This window comes from Mirounga angustirostris, unplaced genomic scaffold (assembly GCF_029215605.1).
Source record: "Mirounga angustirostris isolate CCGP_5_RB_7025 unplaced genomic scaffold, mMirAng1.0.hap1 SCAF_4, whole genome shotgun sequence".
NCBI lineage: Eukaryota > Metazoa > Chordata > Mammalia > Carnivora > Phocidae > Mirounga > Mirounga angustirostris.
Window position 1 is genome coordinate 120,561,486 of NW_026991712.1, and position 21,397 is coordinate 120,582,882.

The 21,397-nt window shown below is 40.3% G+C and overlaps 1 protein-coding gene across 3 annotated transcripts in view; it reads right to left on the reverse strand.

The window, feature by feature from the left end:
- Nucleotides 1–16,866: 16,866 nt before the first annotated feature.
- Nucleotides 16,867–21,397, reverse strand: part of PRKACB (protein kinase cAMP-activated catalytic subunit beta) — a 119,996-nt gene continuing 115,465 nt past the window's right edge. For all 3 annotated transcript variants that reach the window (XM_045897316.3, XM_064588932.1, XM_045897315.3), the window contains one exon: nucleotides 16,867–20,169. In XM_045897316.3, the coding sequence (XP_045753272.1) occupies nucleotides 20,044–20,169 (126 nt within the window). In that variant the 3' untranslated portion in view covers nucleotides 16,867–20,043. The remainder of the gene's footprint in view (nucleotides 20,170–21,397) is intronic.

A 21,397-nucleotide genomic window follows, 5' to 3' on the forward strand; every position in this document is an offset into this window, starting at 1 on the left:
ATTGGGCTCCTCACTGTGCCTTTCTACACAAATGGCCACAGCTATCATTATTCAGGACTGTGCCTGCAGAGAAAATTGTATAACTGTGCAGATTAGGGCCATGACAAATTCATGGTTTTCAAAATCGGTTAACCCTTAATGATCCTTTTGTCAAGGGTCTGCTCCTTTTCCTATTTTCCTCAGCTACTCTGCCAAGCATTAGCCCCTTTCCACAAACCTCCTAACCTACCTCTGCCCCACCTTCTCTGCATATGCACTGGCTTCCAATTTTCTGAGAAAACCAGTTTTCTAGGCATCACCTTTCCCATTCTCACATCTCTGCATCTTCAAAGTTGTCCACTCTGGCACCTTGCCTCCTCAGAATCAATCCACAGGCTCTTGGCAGAGCCACTGGGATGTGGTCTATTTATTTTACTGAGACTCTAGGCCTCATAGGCCAAATAATGATGGAGATGGCAGGCACCATCTTTGCTACCACGTGGGTACAGGCTGCTTGAGAGAAATGAAACAAAGTGGTGGGGGCGGGGAGTGGAGAGAATCCTATAATATTTTGATCTCTCTTTAGAGGCAGTCATGCCTGGTTTTTTTTTTTTTTCAGTTGCATGAGTTAACTCTCTTTTTCTCTTAAGCTGGTTGGCTTCTGTCACTCACAACTAAAGGGGACTGAAAGAAAGTACACTCTTATAGACTATAAATCTCAGCAGGGAGAGACTAAGTCTATGTCTATGTTGTTTATTTCCGACACATAGGGCAGTGCCTGGCACATAGTAAGTTCTCAATAAATATTTATTGACTAACCCTACCTGTGCCTAGTATTGATGGTCCCATTTCTTCACCTCAGCTCCATCTTTGTTCCTTTCTCATTTTCTTTCCTGTGTTTTAAGCCTCTCCCTTCCTCCGATGGTATATATATATATTCAGGTCCCCCTTAATCCTAAAAATAGAACCAAGCACATAACAACAAAATAAAAATCTTCCTTTATTATGGCATTTCTTTCTAGCACCCTGACCTACTTTCCCATCTGAGCTTTTCAAAAGCATAAGCTTAACTCACTGCAACCTGGCTTCCATTCCAACTATTTCAGTGCTGTCATACTCATTCCTGACATCTCTGACATGAATGCACATAGCACTCTCTGTCAGCCACTCTTCTTACAATCCACACAACAGATACCCCTCCTTCCTAGAAGGCAGGATGTCCCTCGGAATCTTCTAGACGCCACTTTCTCAATCTCAGCTCATGGCTCTTCCTTTTGCCTGAAAGCTCTGCTTCAATCCTAGCCTTCTGTTAACAGAATTTGGAATGCTTTTCCCACATTGGAACTATAGCAGCACAACACTCTCCTTGGCCTTGGTAATTTACCCCCGGTGGCAAAATAGATCAGGCCTCTGTCATCCGGTGTGTCCAGGGCCCACACTGATGTCATATTTTGACCTCCAGAGTTATACTAAGTGGAGGATGGCCGTTGTGGCTGTGAGGCTGATGCTCTTAGCTCAATAATTTTCAGAGGCCTGTCTCCTAGGTCCACACTTTAGGTATTGAACTGGAATTTCCTCTGCAACCTCCAGGATTAGGTGAGAGAGAGATTTCATTTTCTGGAGGATAGTGTACTATTACCTAAGGCCATTTCAGGTATGAGACTATGAAAGGAGGTAGCTTGTCACACTGTTTCAGGGGCCCTCTGGGAATTAATCCTGGCTGGTTCTGATGACCTGACAAGTAGTGGAGGATTCTAGGCATCTAAGTAGAAAATTACAACTTCACCCATATAACAAGTGAACGTGCATAAATAACCTGAATTGTTTAATTTATAGAGGCTTAAGAGATAAATGATCTCTGCTCTTCCTGCTAGCTGTAGAAAACAACAGAGTCCTCCAGTGGCTACATCCATTTCATTTATGCACTCAGCAAATATTTGGCAAGCACCTACCGCCTGCAAGTAGTTTATTATCCACCTAGGGACAAAAATCATGCAGTTAAATAGCTTTAATAAAATGTGGCATTAAATTTCAAATGGGTTTTCTTCTGTTAAAAGGCTACAAGGAGCCTTAAGAGTAAGAGCTAAGTCAACAAACACGAAGGACTCATTTAATCTGGTACAACGCCAGTTCATCTCATTCAGTGATGGCTGAACATGGCTCCATATCAGGCGAGAGCAGTGGCCTGGGGTCGATGCTGGGAACTGATATTTCTAACAGTGTTCCAGAGTGAATCTGATGTGCCCCTAGGTTTGGACATCATTGGTACATTTCACCCTTTGCCTCAGAAATGGACTTGCCTCTGTAGTGTTATTCGATGGCATCTTCTTGAAAATGGGTCCTCTCTTGATTATCTAACTATACTGTCTGGTTCTTGCCTTTTCTTTCCTCAGTCTCTTTCCCTGGCTACTAATTTTCTATCAGCCGTGTGTTGGTTTTCTATGGCTGTCAGAACCTCAAACTTAGTGTTTGAAATAACACAGAGTTATTATTTTGCAGTTTTGTAGGTCAGAAGTCCAACACAGGTGTCACTGGGCTAAAATCAAGGTGTCAGCGGGGCTGTGTTTCCTTCTGGAGGCTCTAGTGGAGGAATCTATTTCCTTGCCTTTCCCAGTTTCTAGAAGCTCATGGCCCCCATCCATCTTCAAACCAGCAACATGGGGCTGAGTCCTCCTCATGCTGTATCACTCCGACTTCCTCTTTTGTCATCCCCTTCCACTTTTGAAGACTTTGTGATTAGGTTGGGCCCACTGGGGTAATCCACACTACTCTGAGCAACTTTGATTCCATCTGCTGCCCCCTTTGCCATGTATTCTAACCTCTGAAGAGGTTCCGGGGATTTGGATGTGGATGTCTTTGGGTGGGGGGCGGGGGGCATCACTCTGCTGCTGCCAGCCCCTTGCTGTGGTTGTTCTATAGCCCTTTCTTTGCAAACCAGGCCTTCAGAGCCAAACAGGTGGTGTGAGTGAGTGAAGCTGGACAAGGGTGTAAAGGGGTACTGGCTGATCAACTGGCCAGTTGTTACTATGTGAGAATGGGCACCCATTGTTGCCAGATCTTTCTGCTTTTTCAGAAAAGTCAGAACTTTCGATTTTGTTTCTTTCTTATATTCCCCAGCTTTTAAATATTGGCACTAAATTTTAATATTTAAAAGCATTATGCGAGCCAAACCAAACACTTCTATTGCTATATTTGACCTTGAGCTGTCCATTTATAACCTCTGCTCCATATATTCCCCCTGGAAATGACCTCATTATGCCTGAGGATTCAACTACCCCCTGTACCGTGCATGCTGACTCCCAAACCTCTATGTTTATTTACACTTCTCGGATGTGCTGAGAACAGCCTCGCCAACTACATTTTCAACAGCCACATTGACTCATGCTCCCCCTGCACAAATCTGCTTCTTGAGCCTGAGACCTGAGAGCCCCTCACTCTCTAGCCCAGTGGTCACCAAGTCCTGCAGTCTGTCCCCTCCTTTGCTCTTGCGTCCATGATTGCCTCCTTACTGGATTATTATAACGCTTTTTTTGCTCATCTCTCAGGATCCATTCTTCCTGATTCCAGTCTACACTCTAAAATGCAACTTAGACCACATCATCTTTCACTTCTACTGAATATTCTTCAGTGGATTCCAATAACTTCACAGGGTGAAGTCCAAGGTCCATAATACAGCATTCCATGCCTCTCACGTATCTCTCCAACCTCATTTCTTACCACTTTTCCATTGCTATCTGGTATTTCCCTATTACAGAACATTAATGGCAGTTCCCTGTATCTGGGCTGTGACTTAACACTCACTGGTCCCTCTGACTGGGATGCCCTTCCCCATGGAAACACCTGGAGACCTGCTCCTCCTTACCCTGAAGGTCAGGGCTGACTTAAGCTGTGAAATGTTCCCCAACTCCTTCCCCTGAGCCTTTCTGCAGCCCCTCCTCCCAGCAATCGTTGTGCTCTGCTTATGCATTCTTTGTTGCATCTCTCACGTGGCTTTAATTATTTGTTCACGTATGCGTCTCCTATCTTTGTGTCTTATCATCTTTGTGTCAGGAGTACTTAGCAGAGGGCCCTCACAACAGACACGCCTAATAATATTTCTGAATGAACAAATGAATGAATGAAGGAGCCATGCTACGCAGATGGCAGCTGTCCTATTTATGATCAAAATTACCCCAAGGAGTTGTAATTCTTTGATGAGCTTCTCATTCCTCTCTTCAAATAAGTTTCTATCTTCCGCCAGCTGCAGAAGCTCTCTGAATGATTTAAAATGCAGAATTCAAAATTGGCTGCCAAGAGATGCCACTTCATTTCCTTTCTAAAACAACGTGACTTTCCCCATGACCCAGACAAAAGAGCAACCCTTAGATAATGTTTCATTAAAAAAAGGATTTTTCAGGGAAAAAGAGGTGAACTTGAGTGGATTTTAGCTTTCTCCCTTTCCTTGGTGATCCCTAGATATTTCTTTCCAGGTGTGAATACTCTTCCCTGTGTAGATGCTACAGGGGAAGGCCACTCCAGGTCCTGCTTTTAATCCCATGGTGACGCCATCTCAGGAAGTGCCAGGATCCTGTGAACCTTACAGGTTCCTGCAACTTAGTCATAGAACAGGGCAAGGACCACAATTTACAAGGCACTTCTCTCAGACAGAGAGCAGATTAGTCATCTTTCTAAAAATGGAACGAACAGGCACAAAGGGGCACTTGTCTTCACAGGGAGCTTGGCCAGCAGAGCCCCCAGCAAAGCCTGTAGACTGACTGGAAGACCTGGGGGGGAAGATCAGCTCAAGGGCAGTCCCACGGTCACTCCCAATCTGCCTGACCGTATGAGGGCAGACCCAGGGGCAAAAAAGAAACCCAGTTCCTGGACCCACATAGTTACCAGTCATCACTTGTTTTTTTTTTTAAGATGGATTTTGTTTATTTATTTGAGAGAGGGAGGGGGGGCGCAGGGGGAGGGAGAGGGAGAGAATCTCAAGCAGACCCTGCACTGAGCACAGAGCCCACTGTGGAGCTCTATAGCACGACCTGAGCTGAAACCAAGAGTCAGACGCTCAACCTGCTGAGCCACCCAGGCGCCCCCAAACATCATTTTTTTGATGCCTGAGGTTTTCTCTTCTCCTGTGTCTCTGAGTATATTATCCCCCCCCACCCCCCGCCCAGCTTGAGGGAAAGAGAGAGGGGGAAAGGAATTGACATTCCCTGTATATTCACTGTATACCTATTGTGAGCCAGGAAATGTGTTAGATGTTTTAATGTTTGTCTTTTTTTAACTTGTTTCAATTTTATTTGCCTTCTTAAATCTCCATTGTACGAGTGAGGAGACTGAGCATCGGGGAGGCCAAGTGCCTTGCTCATTTCTGAACCACCAGTGAACGGTGGGCCGAGATATAATTCAGTAGATGTTATTTTAAAGCCCACGCTTGTTCTACTGAGGACGTGGCTGATACAGGAGAAGAGCTGTACAATCTAGTTTTTGTGACTGGGCGCCAGAACGGACAGCTCCTGTGAGCCTATTCAAGCTCTAATCTTGCTGGCTAGCGTGTCCAGAGTATTCTCAGGCCAACATTCGGGCAACAACTCAACACCCATTAGGTGAAGGGCAGGGCCTGTCAGGTTGACCCCAAGGGGCATAAGGACCAGCCCCTGCCTGCCCGGGCTTGGAGACTTCTCTGCTGAGCTCTAACACTGGAGCGCATGAGAGCCCAGGACCTGCGGCAAATAAGCATTCAGCAGTTCTGGACATTTCTGCCATGACATGTGCTCTGCTGATGTTCTCATGGGAGACACGCTCCCCTGGGGGCTTGTGGGGCCAGAGCTGCCCTAGCGTCTCCTTTGCTCACTCAAGAGCATGCGTTAGACTGCAGGTAATTGAGGGCTTGCCGTTACAGGGACTCCTTGAATCAAGGCGGCTGTTTGGTATTTTCATCGTTAGTAGCGGCGTGCCAGGGGCGGCTTCCCGACCGATGGCGGTACGCCCATAGGGCCGGAGCTACCGTGTCTGACCATCACTGCAGAGGGCAGCCACACGTCTAATGTGGACAGAACATGCTGTGACCTGAGATGGGGGGGCTCGGTGGGGCTGGAGCAGGTGGGGGTGTCTTGCCTGGAGGAGCAGGTGACATAGATTCAGGCGCTTAACAGATGAATCAAATAGAAAAATGCAGGGCACACCCAAGGTCCAGCATGAGGCAGGACCCCCTTTGCCCAGTGCAGTGAGGACATGCAGTGAACTACAGCCCCCACCCCCTCCTGCAGACACCTTATCTCAGGTAGGGGATCAGGGGGAGGGGAAGCTCTCAGGAGAGACTGAATATTTTCTGAAGGAGTTGCCCGATGTATTCGTCTGGAGTGTGCTTTTATTTTATTTTATTTTATTTTAATTAATTAATTTTTTAAAAGATTTTATCTATTTGACACAGAGAGACATAGCAAGAGAGGGAACACAAGCAGGGGGAGTGGGAGAGGGAGAAGCAGGCTTCCCGCTGAGCAGGGAGCCCAATGGGGGCTCGATCCCAGGACCCCGGGATCATGACCTGAGCTGAAGGCAGACGCTTACGGACTGAGCCACCAGGCGCCCCTGGAGTGTGCTTTTAGTCAAACAGCATAAAAACTATTTCTTCCCTTGGCCAGAGGGTGTGGGGGGAGGACTGGAATGATAAGGAGCAAAGGAGTTACATATTCTCTGCTTTAAGCGGCACGTGCAGCAAATTTTGTGACTCTACCACATTGATACTGTTATTTGCTGTTTTTTCCATTTTAGATATTATACCACCTTGTGTCACTTTCTCCCTTTTCATCCCAATTTTTGATAGTTAACACTATCTTTAGTTCTTCTGTCGGTACCTTTGTGTGACTTCACATTTTGTACTTAAGTCTTTCTTATTTCACCAACTTTCGGTGAGGTCTCTGGGTTCCTATTTTGTATATATATGGTAAGGACATTTCCATCTACTACTCTTTCTACCTTCTAATTTCTGTAATTTGGATAATTCATGTTTACCTTCTATTCTGTAACCAACTTCAAATCTATTTTACATTATATGCAGGTTGAGTCTAAAAAGTTGGGTATCAAAAATAGATTTGTGCTACTTTGACTATGAAATCCTTTTCTGTGTGGGGTCACCTCTCAGTGTCATGACTCCTGCCCTTTGCAGAGGGCATTAGCCCCTAGCAGCTGCTGTCCCAAGTTGCTATAGACTAATCCTACCAAACACCACCGTTGCTTAGTGACTGACTAAAGCAACACAAATCTAAGGTTTTGGGAGTCAGAAGTCCTCCAGGGGTCTCACTGGGCTAAAATCAAGGTGTCAGCACGGCTGTACTTTTGGGGGTTCTAGGGGTGAACTTATTTCCTTGCCTTTTCCAGCTATTATAGGTCACCTGCATAGGCTTGTGCCATTTCCAAAGCCAGTGATTGGATTTCTCCAATCCTTCTTCCATCATCATGGTTTTCTCTGATCATAGCCTGGAGATGTTCTCTGCTGTGAAGCACTCATGTGATTAGATGGGGCCTAACTGTCAATCCAGGGTAATTTCCCCATCTCAAATTTCATAATCTTCATCACATCTGCAAGATTCCTTTTGCCATAGAAGGGTGACATAGTCACAGGTTCCAAAGAGTGGGGCATGAACATCTTTGTGAGGAGTCCTTATTCTGCCCACCATAAAAGATAAAATGTTCCTGATGTTTAAAAAAAAAAAAAAGAATGGATCCTACTTCTTACACTCCATCACTGCTCAAAAGCCACACCGTATTTTAATGTGCTTCATTTTATTAGACTTTGGTTTTCTTGTTTACATTGTTTTAAGTGGAGTCCTTGTTAGTTTTTTGTTAGAAGTATGTTTTCTGTTCACCAAATCCTTATATCTTCCTGCCTTTTACCTTTATCTAATGTATTATTGAGATCCATTTTAGCCTTTTTATTTATTTGTTTGTTTGTTTGTTTATTTTATTTTTAAAGATTTTATTTATTTGAGAGAGAGAGAGAGAGAGATAGTGAGAGAGAGCATGAGCGGGGAGGAGGGGGAGAAGCAGGCTCCCTGTCAGCAGGGAGCAAGACGTGGGGCTCGATCCCAGGACCCTCGGATCATGACCTGAGCTGAAGGCTGACGCTTAACCAACTGAGCCACCCAGGCACCCCACCTTTTTGTTTTTTTTAAAGCCATTTTTTGGGGGGAGTTCACCAAATTCTTATTCTAGTGTGGACCAATCGCTTTCTAGGCCCGATGTGCTTGCATTTCTTGTTCTTGAACTTTTGGTTTGGTCTCACCATTTCTTATATTCCACATCTTTATGTTTGTTGTGTTTTACCCCAGTCTCTAAACAACTTGCCGTGAACAATGCACGGAAGATAACCTCTCTCAATTCTTACACAAGAAAAATATTCCCCCGCCCCCAAATCTTTTACATTGTTTTGCCATCTTATGTTCACTTCATGCTGATTCCTAATATGCCTGGGCTTTCTAAAAATAATTTGCCATTTATATTTTTTAATGGATTAATGATATTCTTTTTTCTTACTTTTAGTTGGGTTATCTTTTGCTAGGACTCTTTTTATGTACAGTGGATATTAATCTTTTGTAATATAAATTGCAAAATTTTTCTTCAGAATTTATTTTAAAATTTTGTTTGTGGATGCATTTATATTCTGTGTTCTTCTATAAACATTATTGTCTTCAATCAAAGCTTACTCCTTTTTCATTATATTTAGTCTTTGGTATAATATAGTTTTGTTGATATTATGAGTGGGGTTTTAAAAATTACATTTCCAGTTATTATTTATTTAAATCATAAGAAAAAATGACTTTTGTAGGTTGATTCTATGGTTAGCCATCTTACTCTATTCTCTTATTAAGTCCAATAATTTTTCAATTTATTGTCTTAGATTTTAAATGTAGACACATTTTGCCTACTTAGTGCCAAAATTTAAACCTTTGCTGATTTTTTGGATGTTATCTAACGATATCTCACTATAAAGTAAATATTTTTGATAGGTTTCTTGTATGTTACCACTACCATGTTACTAAAGCTTCCTTCTTTTCATAGCTTACTAAAATATTTTTTAAATTTTAAAATCAGCAGTGGATGCTAATGTTGTGAATTCCAAGAACAGAATAATTGATTTCCTAAAGTTGAACCACATTTGAATTGAAAGGATTTTGTAGGATTTATCAGTCATTTACCCCTCACCCATGATGTTGTTTATTAGGATAATTTTTTTTTAAAGATTTTATTTATTTATTTGACAGAGAGAGACACAGCGAGAGAGGGAACACAAGCAGGGGGAGAGGGAGAAGCAGGCTTCCCGCTGAGCAGGGAGCCCGATGTGGGGCTCGATCCCAGGACCCTGGGACCATGACCTGAGCCAAAGGCAGACGCTTAACGACTGAGCCATCCAGGCGCCCCTGGATAATTTCTTAAGAAGTGGCATGGTACAGTGAAATTTTTACACCCCTCACTCTGGTAAACCCAAGAAGTTTTTCCAGAACACAAAATAATTCTTTTCCATACAAAATTGTTGGTTTTTGTTGTGGAAAATGTAGAAGATTTTGGTGAAGGTCAACTTTTCCCTGTCTGACCAGCACATCTTTCTTTGGGGAAAACTACCTCTCCCCAGTCCTCAGAATTCTGGTGAGGCTGTCAATCATGTCTGTCTCCTCGCCCAGGCCCAGATGTAGGCTCTGACCCAGGCTGTACCGTGCGTGAGTCCCCTTGTGGAATTTACATAGTACAGGAGAAACTTCTGAAACCTCCGTCCCTTCATCTGGGACCATGGGCACTTTCACAAGTGCAAGCCTGGAGGGGCTGGTGGTTTTATTTTCTGTTCCATGGAGAGTGTCTATTGAGGATGAAGTGAATTCTGAGGACAGGGCCAAGAGGTTGAGAGAGAGGCAGAATTTTGATGATACAGTCTGGTCTTTTAGACTTGATTGTTACAGAAGTCCACCCTCAGACTTCCTGGTTATGTGAGTTCACTGCTTCTCCGCCCCCCCCCCCTTTTTTTTTTTTTTTTGCTAAAAGTGCTTTGCATTGTGTGGTCTGTTACTTGGTAGGGAGAGAGTCTAGGATTACTATCAGTTACCAATGTACAAAAGCAAGATTCCTAGTCTTCCTCTTTATAGAAAGAATTGGTACCAATCACATTATATTCAGAAGGGTACAAAGCCAGCCCCCATAAAGAACAAGTATGTATGGAGAGAAAGCTAAATGAGGGGAAAAAAATCACTGGCATGCTATCTAGAACAGTGTAGGTGAGACCACCAATGAGAAGATCCTACACTCGGTTTTAGGTGTTGAGTATCTGTGAAGTGCTCAGCAGATTTTTGTTTGTTTATCATATGGAAGAAAACTTGTGTTTGGTTTGTGATTATTTTCTGAGCCATGGTATAGACAGGAATGAAGTTATCCACAGAGCAGTAAGCAACAAAGAAGGACATTGCTACTTGAATGAAAGAGGCTTTTTTTGGATGCCAGTAACCACATGATTTATTCAGAGAGAACAGGCTGCACTTAACTTAGCTGTGTGCTTCCTGACTTTGACTTAATATAAGGAAAATAGTAAAATTTTAGTAACAGGTTGGTTGTGCTCGTTGAGTATGAGTTTTTAGTGTACTCTGAAGAAATGGGCAGTGAAGACAAAAGTCTTTTTTTCCATACAGCAGTGGTCTGGTTGTTAAAGGGAAGGGTGCTCATGAGCTTGGGAAATGAGGAACGAGATGAAAACATTTCTTCGTGGTAGTGATAATGCTCATGAGGCCATTTCAGTGACATCTGGTGGTTTTCTCAAATGCATTATCAGTGATATACTATCTCATTTTCAATCTTGAAAGAAAGACTTTGGGATTTCTTTAGAAGATAGCACTCTGGTGAAAATGGCTTAATTGCTAAGAGTAAGTCTCATAATATTGGATGATTTTTAAAAAATAGATAAGAATTTCAATGCTCTGTTATTGGGCATATTGATTTTTGATTAATTACTTTATCATTATAAAGAATGCAAGCAATTCAGCAAAGTACAAAGGAGAAATTATGAGATAACCCCAAATCCCATATCAGGAGTAACGTGCCAGACTTCTTCCTATGCACATACAGAGTCTGAAGGCCAGAGAGACGGAGAGGTACATCACTAGATAGCACTCGTTTTATAAAAATTACATCATACTTTTTAACAGAAAGTCTTCAATTTCATTTTACTTATATTATAAAATCCAATTTACCATGAGAAACTGAAATGAAAATAAATGTAATTGAATTTAACACAAGAAAAAGAAGTTGAAAACTGCTGATAAATGGTCCTTCCTTACAAAATAGTTACACAATTATAAAAAATCATTCAGAAGTTAGAGTCATTATCTTATTTAACCACACATACTAATTTTAGATTCTATTAGTTGACTTCCTGCAATAAAGGGTAAGGAATTACCAATCTCACTTCCTTTCTCCACCTTCCAATTTTGCTAGTTATCTGATTCCAATTTTGCCAAAGTTTAAAGCACTTACATTTAGTTCTATAGTTCTAATTACCATAGTTGCTTATAATTAGTATGACATTTAGACAGATTCAGTGTTCACCATGGGCTTTTTCTCACGGCTTCTTTATTACTAAGTTCTTTATTTTGATTCATATATCCAGTTGGATGGCTCATAGGTATCCAGTTTCTTTCTTTTGGTTGTTAACAGGGACCTGTCTCGTGTGTTTATTATGTATTTTTTTTTTTTTTGGAAGAACAAATATTTTTATTTTTATTTTATTTATTTATTTTTTATTATGTTCAGTGCTTTTAAATTAAAAGTAACTTGGCTAGGTATAATACTCTTGGCTCGTACTTTCTTTCCTCTAGAACTTTATAGTCATTATTTAATTATCTTTTGGCACCAAGTATTACTGTGAAGACACCTGAGGCCAATCTATGTCTGCCTCCACCTTAAGGTGACTTCATTCTTATGCATAACATTTTAATCTTTGGAGTTCAAAATCCTCACCATGGTCTGGCTTGATGTTGAAAACTCTGTGTCTCTTTCCCCTGAAAAACAGTGTAGTCTTTCAATATATAAATTCAGTTTTTGCTTCATTTTAGCAAAAAGTTTCTATGTGATATATTTGAATATTTTTTCTGTTTCATTCATTAGTTTCAAAATTCAGGATGCCAACAGTGGATCATCTTTGTTCTCAGTATCTATTACCATTTCTGAATTTTCTTTAATCTCTTCACCTTTTGATTCTCTGCTCTGTAATTATCTCATTGTAATAAAAATCTTCTCTGTATGTTAGGTAAGTCTCTGGATTCATCTCCACTGTGTATTTTCCATTGTGTTTCTGGTCTGTGGAGATCTTTATTTTGTCTTGAGTGGAATCTATGCCCTTAAAGATATTTTAAAATATATTCCATCATTTCTATATGTTTGGGGATGGAGGGCAAAAGCAAAAAAGGAGGGCTTGCGTGTCTTTTAAATTCTAGCATGACCAGAATTTTTAAAGCTCTTCTGTGTCTATCTCATTTTTATTCCTAATGATGGTTTTTTTGGGGGGGGGGGGTTCCTCTTCAAGCTTTCCAGAAGCTATTTCTTCCTTGTGGGATCATTTTCCTTCACAAGTTTCTTATTGAGTCCCTGTTGGTAAAACACAATTACAATGTATTTTATTTGGAGTGGCCTTAATTTTACCCCTGTTGTTTCTTCTCTTACTGTGATGGCTAGAATCACCTTTGTTCTTTCTTCTTTTACTATGATGGCTAGGGTCCTTCAGCACAATGTAGAATAGGAGTGATGATAATGGGAACATCAATCAGAGTCCAGCTGGGAAAACAGCAACCATTCTAGGTATTTCAACAGAGGAGATTTAATAGAAGAAATTGGTTATACAGGTGATGGGAGAATAGGGAGTCCAACAGCTGCACTTAATATAGCAAGAAAAAGTATCGGTCACATTACTACAGAGTTTATAAAACCAGCCAAAGATAAAGACAAATATTAAAATGGTGAATTCACCCAAAGATGAGCAGCAGCAGGGCAATTTACCACCCTGGCCTGGAGGAAAAAAGGAGGAGTGGGGTTCACAGAGCTCAGGAGCAAGGACTACCCAGTGGAGAACCATAACAGTGACCAGGCTGGGACAATAGAGAAGACTCCAGAGATGGTACAGAACACAGAGGGAGAGAAGAAGGGAAACACTCTGGTTATACCTTTCTGCTCCCTCCTATGTGTTACCATCACTTCTCACTGGTCAGACCTAGCTGGGTGCTAGAGGGCTAAGGTGCCTTGGAACGTATGTGCCATACCTTGCGATGAAACAGCCGTTTGCTTGTGGGGGTGGGGATATAATTTTAAATTAAAATTACTCAGAACTTTGGAGACATTTTCCATTTTTATGTCTCCTTTTATTTTAAACTTTAGACAATTATGTCTCAAGGCTGACTTCCCATGTTTCTTAACTTTTCTCTCATATTTTTCTATCTCTACCATTTGAGTATAAATTCTGAGAGATTTCCTAAACTCTATCTTCCAGATCACTAACCTTCTATTTTAATCATAATCTACTCTAAAATTTGTTTCCTTTGCACAATTGTTTTTTTTTTAAATCATCTTTACAAAGGTATAATGTACTCATTTTAAGTACATAGTTCAATGAGTTCTGGCAAGTGTGGACAATCAAAATGCTTTTAGATGCCACTCATGTTGCTGCTTCTATCAGTAGCTTGTTCCTTTTTACTGGTGAGTAGTATTTAATTGCGTGGTTATAGCCATTTGCTGATCTGTTCATCTGCTGCTGTTTGTTTGAATTGTTCTCATTTTGGGACTGTTACAAAGTTGCTGAACATTTATGTCTTTGTATAAACAAATGTTTTCATTATCTTGGGTAAATACCTAGAAGTAGAATGGGCAATCATATAAGTGAATGGTTAACTATATACAGACTGCCAAATGGTGCCATTTTACATTCCCACTGGCAATGCATGACCGTTCCATCCAGTTGCTCTCCAGCCTCACCAACACTTGGCATTATCAGTGTTATTAATTTTAGTCTTTCTGTGGGTGTGTAGTGATGTCCAATTGTGGTTTTAGTTTGCAACGTGCCAGTGAATAGTGTAGTGATATTGAGTATCTTTCAAGGTATTCAGAGCTGATTTGCTACTCAAGTTCCCCGACAATGTCCTTGAAAATGCACTGCCTGCTAGTCACTCCACTTCAGGAAAATCGGGTTAAGTCTAGCTTCTGTCTGAGTTGTGAAAAGATTGTGTCTACTTCTGCCTTTCAGATAATCATATTTTCCACCTAAAATGACATTAGTAAGTGTGGTAGGCAGAATAATTTCTCCCTTTTCTCCCTCTGCCCCAGATATGTTCATGCCCAAATCCCCAGAACCTGTGAATGTGATAAGTTATATGGCAAAGGGCAATTAAGGTTGCTTATTAGCTGATCTTATAATAGTGTGAATAGCCTGGACATCCAAGTGGCTCAGTATAGTCACAAGGGCCTTTAAAAGTGAAAGAGGGAGGTGGAAGAGGAGGTTAGACGGATGCAACATAAAGACTCAGCCCAATATTGCTGGCTTTGAAGATGGAGGAATGGGGTCACAAGTCAAGGAAAGTGAGCAGCTTCTAGAAGCTAGAAAAGAAACAGATTTTCCCCTAGAGCCTCTAGAAAGAATACAGTCTTGCTGATACATTGATTTTAACCCAATGAGACTCATTTTTTTTTTTAAACAAAGTGAATTTTTTTTTTTTTTAAAGATTTTATTTATTTGACAGAGAGAGAAGCGAGGGAGGGAACACAAGCAGGGGGAGTGGGAGAGGGAGAAGCAGGCTTCCCGCGGAGCAGGGAGCCCAATGTGGGGCTTGATCCCAGCACCCTGGGATCATGACCCGAGCTGAAGGCAGACGCGTAACGACTGAGCCACCCAGGCACCCCCCAATGAGACTCATTTTTGATGCCAGACTTCCAGACCTGTAAGATAATACATTTATGTTGTTTTAAGCCACTAAGTTTATGGCAATTTGTTATAGTAGCAATAGAAAATTAACACATTGAGGTAATCATTTACGGTGACAATTACTACCACTGAATAATCAGAGGACGAACCAACTACGGTTTATTCACCAACACTTTATCCCCATTCCAACTTTCCTTTTGGCCATTTCATTAAAATCACCATTAAGAGATGGCAGAGACTCTAATGATTTGCTCAGTTTTAGGTTGTATTAGCACAGCTTCAAGAAGATAGCTTGATAGCAAGAGTAAGTCTGACCAGGAGTTAGAAGTGGTTTCAGCTACCCATGCTTTCCCCTATGCTCAGTAGCTACTATTTTCTGTTTCCTGCTTATATTCCAGAAAAAAATAGAAGGCAGCAGGTGCACTGAGGTTTGTGACCACACTGACAGTTTTTTTGTTTTTGTTTTTTGCTTGTTTTTTGCCTATGGTATGTTATTTCAATTTGGGCCAAATATAAAGCATTTGAAGTGAGATCAGTGCAAGCCCTTCACCAGGGGAATACAGTGTACACACAGGAGTACCCTTGGTGGGTGTACTAGTTTTTTTTTTTTTAACCACAGAGCGGGCAGATTAAACAACACGAACTTATTTTCTCAGTTATAGGGGCTAGAAGTCCAGGGTCAAATTGCTAGCAGGGTTGGCTTCTTTTGAATCCTCCCTCCTTGGCTTATAGATGGCCATCTCCCTCTTATGTCTCCACATGGTCTTTTCTGGGCCTGCATTCTTTATGTCCCAGTCTCTTCTTAAAAATTCACCAGTTATCAGATTAGGGCCCATCCATAGGATTTTACCCTAATTAAAGGTCCTACCTTCAGGGGCACCTGGTGGCTCGGTCGGTTTAGCATCTGCCTTCAGCACAGGTCATGATCCCGGGGTCCTGGGATCGAGACTGGTGTTGGCGTCAGGCTCCCTGCTCAGCGGAGAGTCTGCTTCTCCCTCTCCCTCTGGGCCTCCCCTGCAACTGCTCATGCTCGCTCTCTCTCAAATAAATAAATATCTAAAAAAAAATAGAAAAATAAAGGCCCTCCCTTCAAATATAGTCATATTCTGAGCTACAGCAGGGAGAGTTAGGATTTCAACATACGAATTCTGAAGAAACACAAGTCAGCCCTCATCAGAGAGCCCTTATCAAAGGCTATGAAATAAGGCATATAGAAAATGTTCAAGAAAACTAAAATGAAAGTATTTAACTTCACATCCAATATTTATGCATAAGAGAAAATTTAAATGGATTTCAAATGATGATTTGGAGTGAAGATATGCCTAGATTTTTGTAATTAGTTGTATAAGGAAATGAGAAAACTGGCATTTTGTGTTAAGCCCTGATAGTGATAAAATAAAGCGAGCACCGGTATAAAAACAGTAAACACGGTGTTATACAGTACATCAATATTTATAAATATTTACAGTAACAATCCTAATGATGAAAAATGGTAAGCTGTTAAAATAATTACCTAAAACATTATTTCTTGAGTTCAAGGACAACTGTAGAAACACACACTAATCAACCTGGCTGGAATCATAAGACGTAATGTGAACTCAACACTTCTGAAAGAAGAAAGTAAAAATTCATAGTTTATTGTTCCAATACAAGGATGAGGAAGTCTCTTGCAGTGTCAATCATTTAAATATGAATATTTTCAATATTCTGTTAAGAGTAATTTGGACTAATAGCTTGAGGAAGAAGTAGAAACACTTTTTAGAAACTATGGAATGAATCTAGTAGTTTCTTAATATACACTGAGTTGGACCTGATTGGTGGACGTTTCTCCCCTATTACTCTGTTCCCACTACCACAGACCAACCCAATACATAAAAACTGGAATCTATAAGCATCTGTAGTACCTGCAGAAAAGAAATCAGGAGATAAGGGCACCAAATAGAACACAAGACTTAATATACTGTTTTATCCTTTGAAGATACTTTAATTTTGCTGTTATGATTAATTAAAAAACACAGTTGTTTTCAGCATTTCCTAGCTACAGTAGTGCATAGGAAATTCCATTCTAAACAAAGAATTAATTAATGAAATAACAACACACCTTAACATTTTACATTGATAAGTTACAGTTTACAAGGTGCTTTCACATACATTATTTCATTTGAGTCTTACAACAAGCAGATAAAACAGTCAGTGGGAAAGAAAAAAAATTTTTTTTTTGTTTTTGTTTTTTTAGGCTTACGATGAGTATTTTCAGGCCAATGGGCAGTCAGTACAAGAACACATCAAAAACAAGACAGCAATACCCACAAGCCACAATATCTTTTTTTGGTAGGTTGACAGTTTGATATCAATTGGATATTTAGCATCAGTGAAGGAGGAAGGAATCAAAACAGACATGAGGTCCTCATGATATTCAAAAAACTGTAAGAACCCTGTAAGAGATAAGGAGAAGAAAGAGAAGAAAGGCCCTAAAATATCGCCTTGCCAAGACTTACTTCAAAGCACATTATCCCTTCAAACTGTCAAATAAAAAGAATCCTGTCATGACATGTGAAAATTAGAAAAGGCCTTAGAAACTGCCTAATGGAACTCATTTTGAAGAGCTAAGGCCAAGGTCATGCTGCCTGTGACAGACCAGCCTGAGACCCATGTCTTTGACTTCAAATCAGGGGGTCCTTCCTCTGCAATGCCATCTCCTTATTATTTACTGAGGAAAAATGTAATTTCTTCTGTTTCAAATAATGTAATCTGAGGTTAAATACTGATTCATTCCACTTATTTCTTATTCAAGTTTTTATCTTGTTCTTGGCTAAATTGTGGCTAAAACTGTGAGTTTTATATAACTTTAAGATATTCTAATTCAGTGTACTTGATTGGCTGGAAATAGACTCCCTTGACATATCTGAAAGCTTGCTCATGTCCTTTAAATGGAGAGTAAAATGGGCATGGCGAAATAGCCCTCAAAACCAATGTACGCCTAGGGGTCATCTACCTAGGCAGAGTTTACAGCAAGTTGTGCAGGGCAATAGTAATTTTATTTAAAACATTTTTTTTTAGAACTTACAGAAATCTTTTTAATTGCTGAAAACTAAAATGTAATAATCAAATTGTCATCCCCATGATTTATTAAAATAATTTTACAATAATATACAATAAAGCTACCATAGAATTTGTAGCATACACATAGAATACAATGATCAGCATGTTCTTGGGCCAAAAACTAATTAAAATATTTTATACAAGTGATGTTTTAAATTTATTAACATGATGATATATTTTTGTCACATAAAACTTGATACAGCGAAGTATTTCATATTTTTGTTGCACATTTTAAATATAGGTGGACCAACTGAAATCAGTATCAGCTTTTAAATGACATAACCATGCAAAAACACTTGACAACCAAAAGATGTACAGATTGATGCAGAGAATATTCCAGACAGGCTTTTTTAAATGTCTTCAAAGGTTTTACAAGGGTACAGAGGAAAAGAAGTAGAGTCAGTGACCTGCACCAATAATGAAGCAAATAGAATGCTTATATACACTAAGATCGGTTTGATTAAAAACAACTTATATGCATGTAAATTGATCATAAAAAATGAACACAGTTTATTTTCGACTCTTTCGGTGTGTTGTTTTAAGATAGGTCACTGACACACGGAGATAAAATCAGATGGCAAAATTTAAAAGCAAGGAAAAAAATATTTAAAAAACGGAGGTAAGCCATGGATTCTCAACAAACATTGAACTAAATGTGCAAAAGTGCTTGAAATTTCCACGTGACAGCAATTTTGTTGGCAAGGAAGTATAAAAAAATTAAACTCAAATACTAAAATTGTATCTGCATGATCATACATTCTGTTTCCTGAAAGAAAAGAGGCTTGAAATTCTGACATGTCTAAAAATATCACACCTCAAAATTAAAATACAACTGTGGCAGTTTTAAAAACTTTGTCCCTTTTCCTCATTGATGAGGCATAGGATGAAAGCCGAAGCTTCAACAGCGCCTCTACCTCAGACTGACATACAGATTATACCGGAATAACCTGGCAATAATTCCTTTTGTTCTTAACTGTGACAAAACAAAGCAAAGCAAAACAAACAAACAAAAACCTCATATAAATAAGAACATCTCTATACCGTTTACAAGTATCAAGCCATTTGTTTGACTCAGCGAAGTATTTGTCCGCATTGTTTTTAGCTCATTTCTTTTCCTTTAAAAAGCTTACCATGAGGACTATTTGAGAAACTAAAAAAATTGTCACTTACTTCATCAGTCACGTTCTGTTAAAATACTGGCTAAAACCCTTATGGAGGAGTGAAGGTTTAGAAATCTTAGAGTTAGCTCTAATACCTACATAAAGGCTGGTACCAAGCGATGATCCATAGCATTAGTTTTTCCTGTGAATGAGACACATTTGTCACACTGCACAGCTGGTCACTTAATTACTCGAGGGGAAGATGATACAAAAGGTAGTGAAGGGAAATAGAGCCTCTGATCTCTAGGAATCCAAATTGCTGGGTCTAGCTACTCTATGTTAGTCTGCCCAAGTGTCTTGCCAGAACAGTGAATTCTAGGAAAGTTATTGTTTTGTTTTGTATAAACTGCCTTGTTGATAAGACATTGTCTTCAAAAATTGTCAAAAGTTTTGGCAAAACAGTCTGAGCTACTCAAAGTAAAAACAGTTATTGAAAGTATATCCTCAAGCCACTGACCAACAAAAATAATGGCAAGAACTACCGAAGGCAACACTCATCCTTCCTTTCAAATATCACAGAGCCATAACACTGCCCATCTGAAACACCAACAAAATAAAATGGAACACTGTTTGGAGAAAAACTGATGAAAATGAAAAAAGGAAGAAATGGATGTAGGGGAGGAGAAAGACAAACCAAAGGGAAGCAGGAAAGTGTCTAGTTGTGTGTTATGGCACAGATAATGCTTTGCTTAGCGGTGCCTTGTTACATAGGTGGATGCAGAGCGCACACACGATGGCAATAAAGACCTCACTCAGTCGCTGGAATGACGAAACTAGGTAACTGCTTCAACAAGGACGGTCTCAGCTCCACCGTATCTCTCAACAGAGTGCAAAGACTGAGTGTAAGCTCTGATGTTATCTTGTTGCTCAGCTTTAAAATTCACAAAATTCTTTTGCACATTTTTCTGTTATAGAGACGCGGATATCTTCTTCTTCATAGTCATCAAAATTGCTGGTATCTCCAGAGCCTCTGAACTTTGGTATGAATGGTGCTTCAACCTGTAATTGAGAAGGAAACATAAGTGTGATATGATATTATGATTATAATAAATTTGGTCTTCGTCCTAGTCCCCAGCGCAGAACTCTTTAAACTCTTGGATTCCATAAATGTTATGTTAATGAGGTGACTTTTGGAAAGCCCCTAGCCAACCTAAGGATGGGCGCTGGTTAGACACTCAGAACTTTCAGTCTTACCCCCTGACCTCCAGGAAACAAGAGGGGCTAGAGGCTAAGCTCAGTCGCCAATGGCCAATGATTTAAAGAATCATGCCTACGTAACGAAGGCATAAAACTTCAAAAGGATGGGGTTTAGAGAGCTTCCAGGTTGATGAACAAATGGGAATTTGGGGAGAGTGGTGTGCCTGAAGACACAGCAGGAAGCTCTGAGCCCCTTCCACATACATGTCCTATGCATCTCTTCCATCTGGCTGTTGCTGAGTTACATTCTTTTATAATAAACTGGTAATAGTAAGTAAAGTTTCTGAGTTGTGAGCCGCTCTATCAAAGTAATTGAAACCCAGGAGGGGTTTGTGGGAACCTCTGATCTATAGCTTCTTAGCAAAAGCACAGGTGACTAGACTTGTGATGAATGTCTGAAGTGAAGGTGGGTTGGGGGGCACTCTTAGAGAACTGAGCCCTCAACCTATGGAGTCTGATGCTATCTCCAGGTAGACAGTGTGAAGACTTGAGTTAACTGTGTGGTGGTGGTGTGTGGGAGGGAAACACATGTATTGGAATAATAAAGAGGAAAAACGAATGCCTGGGAGTTTCTAAACACTAAGGAAAATAAATTCCCACTATTACTATATGGTAGCATCTATTTAAATTTTTTTGGAGATTTTATTTGACAGAGAGAGACAGGGACAGAGAAGGACCACAAGCAGGGAGAATGGGAGAGGGAGAAGCAGGCTTCCTGCTGAGCAGGGAGCCTAATGTGGGGCTCGATCCCAGGATCCCGGGATCATGACCTGAGCCAAAGGCAGACGCTTAATGACTGAGCCACCCAGGTGCCCTTGGTAGCATCTTTAAATGCCTTTAAGTCCCTAAATAATAACAGCATTACAAAAAGCAGCAAACAATAGGTTTGCTATTAATCTCAACATTTTCATTCAAGGAATGGTATAATACTTAAGAGATTTCTAGGATAATTAACTATTGGCATCAAAATGTTGGCACTTCAGGTTACAGAATTCTAGATTTTCCTTTATCAGTTCCTTCCTTTTTAAAA